Source organism: Globicephala melas, chromosome 8, assembly GCF_963455315.2.
Source record: "Globicephala melas chromosome 8, mGloMel1.2, whole genome shotgun sequence".
NCBI classification, from domain to species: domain Eukaryota; kingdom Metazoa; phylum Chordata; class Mammalia; order Artiodactyla; family Delphinidae; genus Globicephala; species Globicephala melas.
Genome location: NC_083321.1, coordinates 65,369,303 through 65,383,077, shown reverse-complemented (window position 1 = coordinate 65,383,077; position 13,775 = coordinate 65,369,303). Strand labels below are relative to the sequence as shown.

The following is a 13,775-nucleotide window of genomic DNA, read 5'->3' as shown; positions in this document are numbered from 1 at the left end:
TACATAGTAAGAGCTGGATCCATTATTTTTGTCTTTTTTTTTTTTTTTTGGAAGTAGTTAAACTTAAAAAAAAATTGTCTTTTATTCTACTGTTCTTCAGTTGCTTCCCTCCTCTCAACTCATGAGAAGAACCAGACCATTGTGCCAGAATCTCCCCACCTCCCATCGATTGAAATTGTGGCTGGAGGATGGTTTCTTAGGGGGGAATTTGAGGAACACCAGCGTGTCTCAGAATTTGACCTGCCTCCAGTGGTGACACCCCTGGGTACTCCCTGTGCTCTTTTTCTTGTCCTCAGGTATCACATGGTCAATAAGAACAGGGTGTTATTCATAAATAATACACTCCCTAGCCCCAGAAAGATCTGAGGCAGTTTTCAGGTTTAGATCATGCATGAAACAGGAACGTCGTATGTCAAAGAGATGGCAGGACTATTAGAGCACTTTGTGAATTCTAACTGGGATTTGATACTGATTTATTCGTGTTTTGAACTGGGGGTTGCAGTCATTAATCAGTTCACGAAATTGAGGTAAGTACACTGCATGTAGTAAAGGAAGTATGATTTTTATGAAATTATACATTATATATTATAATTTAATATAATTATATATCATAGCACGTGTTGTAAAATGTATTTCACTAAAATAAAAAAGAGCTTGAAAGCCATGAGATTAGGCTACTAGTGGTTTACTTTTTCTGCCACTTATTAGTTGCTAGAGTTGAGAAAGTTCCTGATTTAACAAACATTTATCCAACACTTACTTTGCGTTGGACATTCTTTCACATGCAAGATTTTTTTGTTTTTTCCCTAATACTGATATGTTGCAGTGTAGGCTAGGTAGCCTGTGAACATTCCACACTTTAATCACCCTTCACCGGGCCTCTGGTACAAGTTTGAGAGGATTCTTATTACTTAACAGACTCTGATACTAGGTAGTAAAACACACATTTCTAAATAGAGTGAATCTGAGCTTCCCTAGAGCCCCTGAGAATTACGTCAGTTTTAACCATTAACTCCCCTGGACTCTTTATTTTTTTTATTATTATTTTTTCCTAAAATAATGGGTTTATGAGATGTAATTCACATACCATAAAATTCACGTTTAAAGTGTACAATTTAGTGATTTATAGTACATTCACAAAGTTGTGCAATCATTACCACTGTCTAATTCTCCGCAGGACTCTTTATTCAGAAGTTTCTTAAAAGCTTTGCATCGGTGTTAGGGATGGGGGGTAGGAAGGGGTAGGTAGAGGGAGGTTTTAGGTAAGGGTTGTGACGGGGGCGTTTGCTTGGGGGTGGGATGAGTTGCTGAGGATGGGCGGGAGAAGGGGGACGCTAGTACACAAAAGACAATTTCCGGCTCAAATTTCCTTACCAAGGCTCTCAGAGAGGAACCTTTGGGGGTGGGGGGAACGACCAGTCCAAAAGGACTAGGTGTGTGTGTGTGTGTCCAAGGGGGCAGCGAGGGTGTCCACTCTATGTCTGAGTACCAGTCTCCACATCTTGGTGGGTCTTTCGGAGCGGGGCAGGCCGGGCTGAGGCTGCTGGGGGACGCCTCCTAGATCCTAGCCCAGGACATCCTGCACTGCGGCAGCCACAGCAACAGGCTCGCCCCCAGACAAAGGGGCCGGCTCGGCGGGGCGGACTCGCGCAGCCGGGGAGCACGCGCTCGGCGCAGGGGGTCCTGGCGGCCGGAGGGCGCAGCGCAGACCCCGCAAGGGCCGAGTCCGCGGCGCTCGGGAGACCCGGTACCGGGGCGCATACCCCGCCCGGCCTGGCGCGGCGCCGGCGCCGGGCTTCCATTCAGTCTTTGACCCTCCGTCCCCACCCTGCCCCCCCCGCAGGCCGCACGCACCACTGTAACCGCTGCCCCGGCGGCCGCCGCTGCTTGTCGGGCTGGCGGGCGGAGAGCGCGGCGCGGCGGGGCCGGCGGCATGGCTGTGTCCTGGAGGAGCTGGCTGGCCAACGAAGGGGTTAAACACCTCTGCCTGGTAGGATGGCGGGCGAGGCTCTCCCGGCGTTTTGTCTCTGGGACAGCGATTTTGATTCATTCTCTGAGCGAGCGCGGGTGGGGAGCTGGAAGTTTTGCCTCTAACGCAAACATTCTCAACTAACAAAAACTTTCTGCCGGGAATACCTGGAGATAATAACCATCCGCTTCCTCCCTTCCTCCAAGTGCTGGGCAAATTTCCTACACTTTTGATGGGAGAGCGGATGTGGAGGAAGGGAGAAGAGATCGCTGTTACTGAACACAGCTTTTTCCTTAACCATTTAAACATCCCCCCCCCCCCCGCCTTTTGCTCTTTTTCCAGATTGCTTCTGTTGGTCTTATTTTATACAGCAAAGTCCTATTTTTCATTATCTATTGTTCATACAATTGATATTTTTGAAGTTTAACAACATGCAGTGCCCGGGACGTGGTGATGTCGCTCATTTCTTAGTCTCATTTTGTCCTGCAAGCGGATAACTGCGATCTTTAGGAGACCTGTTTGCATCCCAGATGCTTAATCTCAGGTGTGCAGGGGCTGAGTGAGGTCAGATAGGTTTTCCTCTGAGTGGTTTTCAGCTTGCTGGTCAATTGAGAATGCTCTCCAAAGCCTTTCCTATTCTGATGTTTTTTATGACTTTAAAACTCATATTATTTAACCTGGATTGCAATAGTTATGGCTTAAGATTTTTATGATATGTTTAGAAAGTGAGTGTGGGAAAGACCATTTAAGGCCTTTAGGAATGTCTACCGTGCACTCACACAGCTGGGTCAATTCCCTGAGAAATACTGAAGAAGCTGAAACCCTCAAGGATCAGATACTTTGTTGGAAAATAAGGCTTGCTAATGTGAAGGCAATTTAAGAATGCCAGACTGAAGAGGCTCAATAAACGTTTGTTGAATAAAACTGAATGATAATGAACTTTGGTTCGGAATTGCCCTACATAGAACCCTTTTCCAAACTTCTGAATATCATAGACAAATAAACTTTCAAAAAGCAAAAACTAAATGGAAACCAACACAGACTGTGCAAATTTTACTGCTAGTAAGGACAATGTTTTAAATGAAAAACAAACAAACAAACAAAAATACCATTGCTGTGCTCATTAAAGAAAATTTACTTTTAACACAAAAATAACTGTAAGAAATACTGATTACCTTCAGCTTCTACAGAAACTCATTACCTTTCCTCTCCCCTCTCTCTCTCCCCTCTCTGATTATTTTTCATTATTTTATCCTCAGATCTATTCTGTAAGATAGGTAGGCCCATTCTTGCCTTCATCCTAATTTTATACACGAGGAATTTGAAGCACATGGACAGTAACAAATTTGCCCAAGGTCTCAGAGGCATTAAGTAGTAGATTCCCAGAAGCCAATACCCACGCTCCTCCTCTACACCATGGAGCCATCGGTGAACTAGAATTTCCCTGCCTTCTGAGCTGTAAAGCTTTAGACCCCAAATGGAGTCATGGTTGGCAACTCCCCCCAATAATCTGAGGTGTGTAGGAATTTACCAATGTGCTGCTAAGACAGTACACATTCTCAAAGGACGGGCTTGTCTATTATTTATATTATTTGTCTTTTTATTGTGTGGCATTTCCTGAATGCAGCGATTAACAGAATAGTTCCTGGATGTTTGCGTTATTTTATTGTTCTTAAAGTTTTAAATAGAAGAGTCCCAGGAGGCCAAAAAAAATTATCTTAACACCTGCTTGCATGTTTCTGGTTGCACCCTCAAACAGCTTTGAAATGCTAAGGAAATAAGATTGGACTTCTTTCCTAGTCTCACTTCACTTTCTAAACATATCATAAAAATCTTAAGCCGTAACTATTGCAATCCATGTTAAATAATATGAGTTTTAGAGTCATAAAAAACATCAGAACAGGAAAGGCTTTGGAGAGCATCATAACTTCCATTTAATTTGTTAGAGAGGAGATTGAAACCCTTTTCTCAGCCGTTTGAGCTCACCAGCCTCCCCCATCAACCCCTACCCCTGGGCCATTGCACAGCCTGATAGCCTGTATTTATATATTTTTTCATGAGTTTATTTGATTAATGTCTATTTCTCTCATAAAATGTGAACTCCCCAAAGGCAGGTACATTTCTGTTTCTGCTCATTCTTATTTCCCTGGGCTTGAAACATGAGTAGGTTCTCAGTAATTATTTTGAGGGAAAGAAATGAAAGCCCGGAGGAGAATAAATTTCCCAACTTCTCTTCCAATAATACTTTGTTGCAATGACTAATTGAGGTTCCATTGAAAGTACTGTGTCCAATGAATGTACTTGAGGTGTCCATTCATCAGGTAATGTTTATTTTTAATTTTTTTCTCTCACCCTTCGTATGATTTAGCTTATCTGGCTGTCCCTGAATGTCCTGCTTTTCTGGAAAACCTTCCTGCTGTATAACCAAGGGCCAGAGTATCACTACCTCCACCAGATGTTGGGGGTAAGTGGGACTTGGTTGACCTGTGGAATGGCTTTAATGTGGGCAGAGGATGCTACAAAGCTTGGTCAGTTTTTACATTCATTAAAGAAACACCAGGAGGGTTGTTCATTTCAGAAACATTTGTTACTGTCTAAAGTGGTCAAGTTTTCATGATTTATCATTTATACCGGTCCAAGTTAAAACGACTGACTCTTTTAAGAGCCAAAGATAGTATCTTCTAAAGTGAACTGTTGGGCTAGTAGTATCTGAGAAAAGTGCTACTCCTTGCCAGCTGCAAAGAGTCCTGAGGTCTCCTTCACTTGGAGGACCAACCCATGACAGGATTTTAGTTTTTACTAAATCAAGACTTCAGCCCGCCCATCAACTTACAGAGAATTTCTGCACTGTTTCCTTTTACTGTCAGTTCTCACAAAGTATGTGTCTAAGGCGGTTATTCACTTCTGGGCATTTCTCAGCGGCTTGCCCTAGGTTAACTGCTGCTTGTGGTTCCAGTGCTCTGGTCTAATAGAACGATATAGTGCAAAACTTTGCTCTGATTTATCTCAGGTCGATAGTTTTCTTTTCTCCATTCCATGATGTTTCTGTTCTTATTCTTCCTCTCCTTCCCCTTCCTACTTGTCTCCTGAACAAAAGGCAGTGGCACTGAGGACATCTTACTTTGTACAATACAAGGAGACAGCTTTTTCTAAGCAAAAGCAAAAAATATAAAACATATTGAAAAATCTTAGGGCATCTGAAAAAGCAGATTTTGTCATTCCTTTTCACTGGGGAAGAAAATACATTCTAAATAGGAGATGCATTATTTTTCATGGTTTAATGACTATTTAAAATTCTGATTAGTTCAGATGAATTTAGTGGAGCCAGCCTTCCGTTTCCTGCTTTACAGTTATAGATCTCATTTATCTTTAAACCTCAGCTCCTATAGTAGTGCTTGGCACATATTAAGATTGCAATAAATTGAGGCTGAATTAATTGATGTATATTTCATTTTATACAGTAAGGTACTATCTTCAATATCTGTTGTTCACACAGTTGATATTTTTAAAGTTTAACAACTGTTTTTTTAAAGAATTTTTTTTAGAGCTGTTTAAAGTTCACAGTAAAATTGAGGGGAAGGCACAGAGATTTCCCATATGTTCTCCTATCCCCACACATGCATAACGTCTCCCATTATCAACCTTCCACACCAGAGTGATACATTTGTTACAATTTGATGACCTACGTTGATACATCATAATCACCGAACATCTGTATTTTCAACTGATGGATTGATAAACATAGTCTCAAAGATTAAACTCATTTTATTGCAGATTCCTAAATCTGAACATTTCTTTCTTTTGTCCAACCACCCTGACATCCAGCCATCCAGAAGACTGTCATGAAACCTTTACTTTTCAAATGGGCACATAGAGAGTAACACCTCCCCTTTGCCCTCAGGTTGCTTACAATCTAATGGAAACTCCAACAACTAATTCAATAAACAAGTTAAGAAAAAATTTTCTCTAAGGAACACAGGAAGGTTTACTGGCCTATCATGTTACTTTGTTTCCTAAACATTCCCCCTTGGGTATAAATTAGCAAACATGAGGTTTTTCAGTGGGAGCTATATCTGACCTATTATATAACTTATGAACAACTTGGAGAAAACTCTTGAGAGTTACGATGGTAAAATTTGCCTTTAAAAAATGGTAAATCTTGATCAGGACGTAGTTGTAATAATATAAAATCTAAGCCTAGACAACTTGGAATGTCATAATTGAACTTTGGATTTCAGCTCTATGACATTGTATAAGCTAAAATGATAACTTATTTAAAAATTAATTAGGTTGGAAACCAACAAGTTAATTTTTTATGAGTTTGGATGCTGTGTAACAGCTTCAAATTTATTTTGGTGACAAGTCAGATATGAAGAATACACACACACACACATATATAACCCAACTAATTAAAAAAATATATGTTTCACCTCTCTCTACCTCATCCCACTTCAGTGGTTTTGTTTGAATAATATGACAGGCTAGTGAGGTTCAATGGTGAGGCCTACAGAATAGCTGGCACATAGTAGGGGCTCAATAAATATTAATCAGTTGAATGAAGACAAAAATGATAAAAGGACTCAATGGAAGACTATGAGTAAATAATGCAAGAGGCAGACTGAGGGAGAGAAAGGTCGTTGTAAATTAGTTTTCATGGAAACATAAGAATGATCATAGTGAGTTGACCCTTAACCCAAGTCAGGAGTCAACATTTTATGAAGAGTCATAGTGGAAAGGAATAGCTTTTCTTCTTGGCATCATGGCGAAGGAAGAAAGATGACTTACAAAGTCTCACTTTTTAGTAATCACTATCTGAATTTTCTAGTCATTAATTTATCTACACCATTTGGAATAGATATCATCTGTACTTTTACTGAAAAAGGAACTCTATCTATAGTTTGACTATTGTTTAATGAAGGAGTATTTAATTTTATTTGTCCTTGGCTTATCTTTTCTAATCTTTTGATGATTGTGGCATTGTTGCATAATATAAGAATTTGCAGGCATTTTTCAAATTGCAAAGAAATACAGTATAACGAGATATAATTAATTTTAAAATAAATATTGCAGGCTCCCATGTTTTACATGTTTAATAACTATATATTATGAACTTAATGCCTTAGAGCAGTTTTTTAGAGCCTACCAAGCACTCACAAGAACATGGTCCCACCATGATAGAACTGTAGGAATCCTGAAAAGGACATAGGTACTCTGATATTATATGTCCCTTTTAGGTAAATTTTAAGTTCATAAAAATTATGATGGTATTTCTGGAAATGAATTTGATTGCTACCAGTTTAAAACACAAATGGAAACAGTACTTCCATTTGTTGAACATTTTGATAATAGCCTTTAGTCTAAGGTTGCTGTTATGCATCTGTAAAATGTAAGGTAATAATAAAGTTGTACTAGTCTTATAGGAATAAAGGGTCCACAGGATATAGCTCATTTGCAGGAAGACATAGACATTCAGAAGAAGTAAATTCTTTGTAGTGGTCTGAAATCTCTGCTTTCTATTGAAAGATGATTTATTCAACTGTTTATTTATACTGATGATATACTAGTCACTTTACAAATGCTGTGTTTGAGCTAGGAAACTATTCTTCCCATTTGCACCTGGGGAAGTATAGGCTGAGGAATCTGAATGAATGATTTGATCAGGTTCCTTTGGGTGGTCAGTGTCAAAGCTAGGATTTGAATGCAGTGCTCTCTGGCCTTTTGCTTTTCCCTCATACTACACAGATTTTCTAAACCACTTCACTGGCCCATCTCAGATATTTCTGTTACTGGTTAGTATTACTCTTTATCAGTGCTGCCCAATAGATATATAATGTGAGTCATATGTAATTTAAAATTTTCCAGTAGTAATTCAAAAAAGTAAGAAGCCAGTGGCATTTAACTTTAACAATATATTTTATTTAAAATAATATATCCAAAGTACTGTAATAGATTGAAGCATTCAACATGTGGTTAGTATTTTTTAAAACTATTACTGAGATAGTTTACATTATTTTTGCCTGTTCTTGAAATAGTGTATATTTTACACTTATGTACATCACAATTCAGTCACTAAATTTTCATCAGAAATACTTGACCTGTGTTTAAATTTCATAAAATTTTACAGATGAAAACGTGTATTCACATACCCAAGTTGTTCCAAACATATTTAAAGATTTTCCTATAACACAAATGAATATCAGCTTTTAAATTTGAATTAAGGGACTTACCTGGCAGTCCAGTGATTAAGACTTCGTCTTCCAATACAGGGGGTTCGGGTTCAATCCCTGGTCAGGGAGCTAAGATACCACATGCCTGGCAGCCAAAACACCAAAGCATAAAACAGAAGCAATATTGTAACAAATTCAATAAAGACTTTAAAAATCGTCCATATGAAAAAAATCTTCAAAAAAATTTAAATTAATGAAATCAATGAACCTAAAAATTCAGCTCTTTTGTGGCCCTAGACACATTTCACATGCTCAATAGCCATGTGTGGTTAGTGGGTACCATTTTGGACAGTATATGTGTTGGCTGTGGTGGGGGGAGATTTTCCTACCTTCATGGCCAAATGCATTTATCATTTTGCTTTAAGGCAAGCAACTAGTCACCAATCAGCCCAATAAAAAGACATCAGCATATGGGTAGTCCTCTTGTTCCCTCTCTCCTGAACAGGATTTAATATTGGGTAGGAAGCTGTGCACTCTAGTTATTGGCATATAACTATAAAAATATCTCTGACTTCTCCCTAATCTTCCTAGCTTTCTGGGGTGGGAGCCTTTGAGAATGAAGGTAAAATTCAGAACTGGAGTATCCATTTTTATTACTAGTAGCCTTGGTGACTGTTCTCAGACCAAAATTAAGGGTTAAGGGAAAAGAAGATCTTAAATGATGGAAGATAAAATAATGTTGGGATTTAATATGTCTTAGTAGGAGTTTTCATCAGAATTGTTTTTTCCCAGACTAGGCTGACCCAGGCCTGGAGGCAACATGGTCACGGCTGGTTTATGCCTGAGTTAATGTGCTAATCAGACTGTGCACTTCCTAGGAGATGTTTAATTATGACATGCTGTGAATATTGGAATCTTAAAATTAGCTAAGAGGGAAAAAAAAGTGTTTTGAGGAAAACCAAAACAAACACCCAAACAAACAAACCAAACAATAACTTTCCTCACCTTCCCATAACGATGTTTTAAACAAAGGACTCCATTGATTACTTAAGTTGAAATCTGTGTTGATTTATTTATTTTCAAAGAATGGAAAATGTATTTAGTACTTTAATAGCAAATACTAATGTGTTGTGACAGACTCTGAGAAATTCAGTTTCCTAAATTTTTTGAAATGTTGGGGCAATTTAACTCAGGATACTATCTATAGTATAGAAGCCTTCATATTCATGTTCACCTATTTCTGAGTTCTATTTCTGACATTTGAACAATTAAAGGATATAATTTAATTGATATAAACATTTTAATTTGCAAAGAGAATGCATTTTATGGTACCAGATTCAATTAGTCTTTGTTTTATATATTTTTCCCCAAAGCTAATATTTGGGGAAGAAAAACCTAGTTTTTCTCACGGTGCCATGATGAGAATTTAGTGTTTTTTTTTTGCTTTATCTCACAATTATTATTTTAGATCTGCTACATGGTCATGAGGATCTTTTCTTTCTTGTTTTTAAACTCTTATTGAGATACCTATGTTGATTGGTATCTCAGTAAGAAGTTGTGAAGAAGAAAGTTGTGAGCATTGAGGTTTTTTTCTAATCTTACAATGATGATCTTTCTTTGGTCAATCATTATGCTTCAAGTGATTTAGAAACATTAACAATTTACCCTCTCAAGAGTCCTAAGACTTGTATCATAATTAACATTTTTCAGAGACAGAAGTCTGATGTCATGTGAGTTTCTTAAGGGTGGAGATTGGAGTCTCTGGACAAACAGACCTAGGATTTTAAGTCACTGTTGGTTTTACAGCTGGCCTAGGCAGCTTTAATTTTGCTGAGAAGGAATATATGCCTCCTGTCATTTTCAGAAAAGGCTTGATCATTAACTCTTTCCTTCTATTGCACAGAATATTGTGGTTTCAATTCAGAGGATGCTTTTAAATAAGTTGGTTTTGTTTGTTTATTTGTGTTTATTCTTAACATTCTGCTATTGAAAACAATTTACTTCGTGTTTATTGACAGGTGAAATGAGTTACATTACATGATGCAACCATTATGTACTTAATCCATTTACAACAGAGACTCATATAATTTTACACTTGAAAGAGAGCTTTGTAATCTTTACTTAGATTTCTTCCTCATTTTCCCAAATAGAAAAATGAGGTTGAAGTGATTTGCTCATTATTACTCACTCGATTAGTGGCTTGGTCACTATCCTGGTTCATTGCTCCTCTCAGTCCAATATTCAGCCTGTTATAATGAACAGCTCTATAGATATATGCAAGACACATTAAACGCCATACTCTGTAGACCACTAGTTTTTCATCTTATGTGAAATGATATTTAAAGATGTTGAGCAATTCAAGAAGTTATGAAAAATTATTGATTTACACCCAAGATAACATATATTTCCAGTATTACAGTTGTTTTTGACAAATTGTTAAGGATTATGAGATTTATTTTTATTTAAATTTTTTCTGATTCCATGATGTTTGACAGAATTTTAGCACAATGATTAACCTCTTTGTTATATTCACCTAAATACCCAGTGTATAATTCTCTTTTATCAATACCATCCAAAATAGCATAGAATTGGAACTTGGCATTAATTGCTTAGATTTTCAAATCTACTTCCTTCATTTCCTTATTAATAGTATCAATAGCAGATTGCATTCATTGAGGACTAAGTACCAGGTATTACTCTAAGAGCTTTGCTTGGATTAATTTAATCTTTTCACCCATCCTATGGAGTAGATATTTTTAATTCTTAATTTTCCAGCTAAGAAATTGAATTAAAGAAGCTCTGTAACTTGCTAGTGAGTGACAGAGCCAGATCTCTAGCCCAAACATCCTGATTCTAGAACTTGTACTCTTAACCATTGGGCTCTTCTGCCTCTAGGCAACATTAGTATTACCGTAGGCTGAACCATATGTAATTGTCATTTTGATAGAAGAAAAATAATCCAAGGGATTCCCTGGTGGTGCAAGGGATTCCCTGGTGGTGCAGTGGTTGAGAGTCCGCCTGCCGATGCAGGGAACACGGGTTTGTGCCCTGGTCCGGGAAGAACCCACATGCCGCGGAGTGGCTGGGCCCGTGAGCCGTGGCCGCTGAGCCTGCGCTTCCGGAGCCTGTGCTCCGCAACGGGAGAGGCCCGCGTACCGCAAAAAAAAAAAATCCAATATCAGCCATTGATGTGATTCAACCTAATAACAACTATAACCATTTGTAAATCACATATTATGTACCAGACACAGTCATTTCTTTGCTCTTTTATAATCTCATTTAATCCTTACATATTTAATTTAATCCTTATAATAACCCTGGAGGATAAGAATGATCACTTTACAGAACTGAGAAACAGATTCTGAGTGGTTAGGTAACTTCCCCCAGGTCACATAACTAACAACTGGAGCAGCCCAATTTGAGCCCACATTTGTCTCATACTAAGACCACACCCTCAATCATGCTGCTCCTCCAGGGAGGTTCTGAGACACAGAGGGTTAGAGCCTGGAATTTTCTACTCTTATCCAAGGTTCTTATGCATCCCACCACGGTGGCTCTGGGTAAGACTGTTTGTATGTATGTTTGTGTGTTTTTGTATTAATAAGTAAAGATAAGAATATAGTGTATAGATTATTCTTAAACCTGAAGCAGACTTATATACCTCATCCTAACTGATTCCTACTGCATTAATTTGCTCAGGCTTCCATAACAAAGGACCACAGACTGGGTGGCTTTAACAACAGAAATTTATTTCCTCATAATCCTGGAGGCTGTATGCTTTTTCCTAGGGATCACCCAGCCTGAGGGAATGAAGCTTGTAGAACTGCAGAATGTTATAGGCACCTTAGGTATTGTTCTAGTTCATTTATCTCATTCGATAGACAGATTTAGTATTGGGAAATGCCTTCTTTATGGACTCAGTGCAAAGTTGAATGTGGACAGTAGTTCTTCAAACTCTAGTCAGTGTTTCTAGTTCATCATGCTAAGCATTGTGTTGATCATAAAATTGACTTTAAAAATGCCTAGGTAATTCTATGGAGGAAAATCAATCATCCTTAATCCCTTATTGACAATATCATAAGCTTTGGAGCTATATGGATATGAGTTTGAACCCTGGCTCAGGCATTTATCTCCCTTTATGATTTTGGCAAATTACTTCTCTGAGACTAAGCTTAAGTCATCTTCCTCTTAGGTTAGTTGTGAAGATTCCCGGAGAAAATGCAAGTGAAATGTTTAGCACTTGGTGCATATGTGCTTAGCAAAAGATAGCATTACTATAAATATTAAGTAATATTAGTTAGCATTAATGGTATTAATACTATTAATAGTAAATAGTAATAGAAATTATTTATGCTTATCAATGAAAATATTAAAAGGAATTCAGAGAAATATAAAGATGGAAGGAATTTGCTGAGCAAATGGCAGATGGCATTAAGACAGAGACTTTTCCTTTCCTTTGATTGGCCTCTGGCTGACCCCCAATCCTTGTGGACAAAGGAAGCCTGTCAGTTGCTATTTGTAATTGGCACAAAATTTGTAGCAACTTGGTTATGATTGCTGAGTGGAATTTTATCTTGAGGTAGAACGCATTTTATTCAGAAAAGCTTGTATTAATCTTCATTGAATTTTGGAGTCTTCAGCAGATAAACAGGGTAATAATGCCTATTTCACAAGATTACTGTGAACCTTAAAGACAATTAAAAGAAGTAACCTCGGGCTTCCCTGGTGGCGCAGTGGTTGAGAGTCCGCCTGCCGATGCAGGGGACACGGGTTCGTGCCCCGGTCCGGGCAGATCCCATATGCCGCGGAGCGGCTGGGCCTGTGAGCCATGGCCGCTGAGCCTGCGCGTCCGGAGCCTGTGCTCCGCAACGGGAGAGGCCACAACAGTGAAAGGCCCGCGTACCGCTAAGAAAGAAAAAAAAAAAAAAAAAAAGAAGTAACCTCAATAATATCTACAGCCAACATTCACTGAAATGTTCTCATGGGCCAGACATGATAAATTCTTTATACATTCAGTGTCAGAGTCCTGACTAGTCTACAAGGTAGGTTCTATTACAAAAGAGGCAGCTAAAGCACAGAAATTATAAATAATTTGCTCATGGATTAAAGTACCTTGCACAAAGCCTATGATGTAATGAGTTCCCAAAATGCCAGCTTTCCTCTTTCCTTCCCTTTTCTCTCATCCTTCATATTCATATACAGCAATTCACTTAACTGTTCTGTACTCCCATTAAAACAGGATGAAATGATCCCACTTATCTCAGAGTGTTGTACTGAGGATTAGGTATGACTTAACAGGCAACTACTTTGAAGAATTGAAAGCATCACAGATGTAAAACGTAATGGTTATTATTACATATTGTTTCTGTCTCCTATTCATTCCTGCCAGCTTTTAAGGCTCCAGCCATTGGTACTCTAACAGAGCTCCTTTGGGAGTCGTAAAGGACAGTTTGGACAAAGAAATGAGATTTCATTTTCATGACAGAAAAGCAACAAGTGGCCCTTAACATCTAATATGCTTTACTCCAGTATTGATTATTGAAGTGGGATCTTAAAGGGCTGTGACATGTTGTAATTAATAATTGCCAAGGCATGAACTAAGAGTGAGACTTTAGTATAAGAGTAAATTACCTAAAGGC

General features: G+C 38.4%; 1 protein-coding gene across 1 annotated transcript in view; it reads left to right on the top strand.

The window, feature by feature from the left end:
* Nucleotides 1-1,926: 1,926 nt before the first annotated feature.
* Nucleotides 1,927-13,775, top strand: part of NOX4 (NADPH oxidase 4) — a 147,851-nt gene continuing 136,002 nt past the window's right edge. The window contains exons 1-2 of the mRNA XM_060303886.1: nucleotides 1,927-1,990; nucleotides 4,338-4,433. Coding sequence (XP_060159869.1) covers nucleotides 1,934-1,990; nucleotides 4,338-4,433 — 153 coding nt within the window. The 5' untranslated portion in view covers nucleotides 1,927-1,933. The remainder of the gene's footprint in view (nucleotides 1,991-4,337; nucleotides 4,434-13,775) is intronic.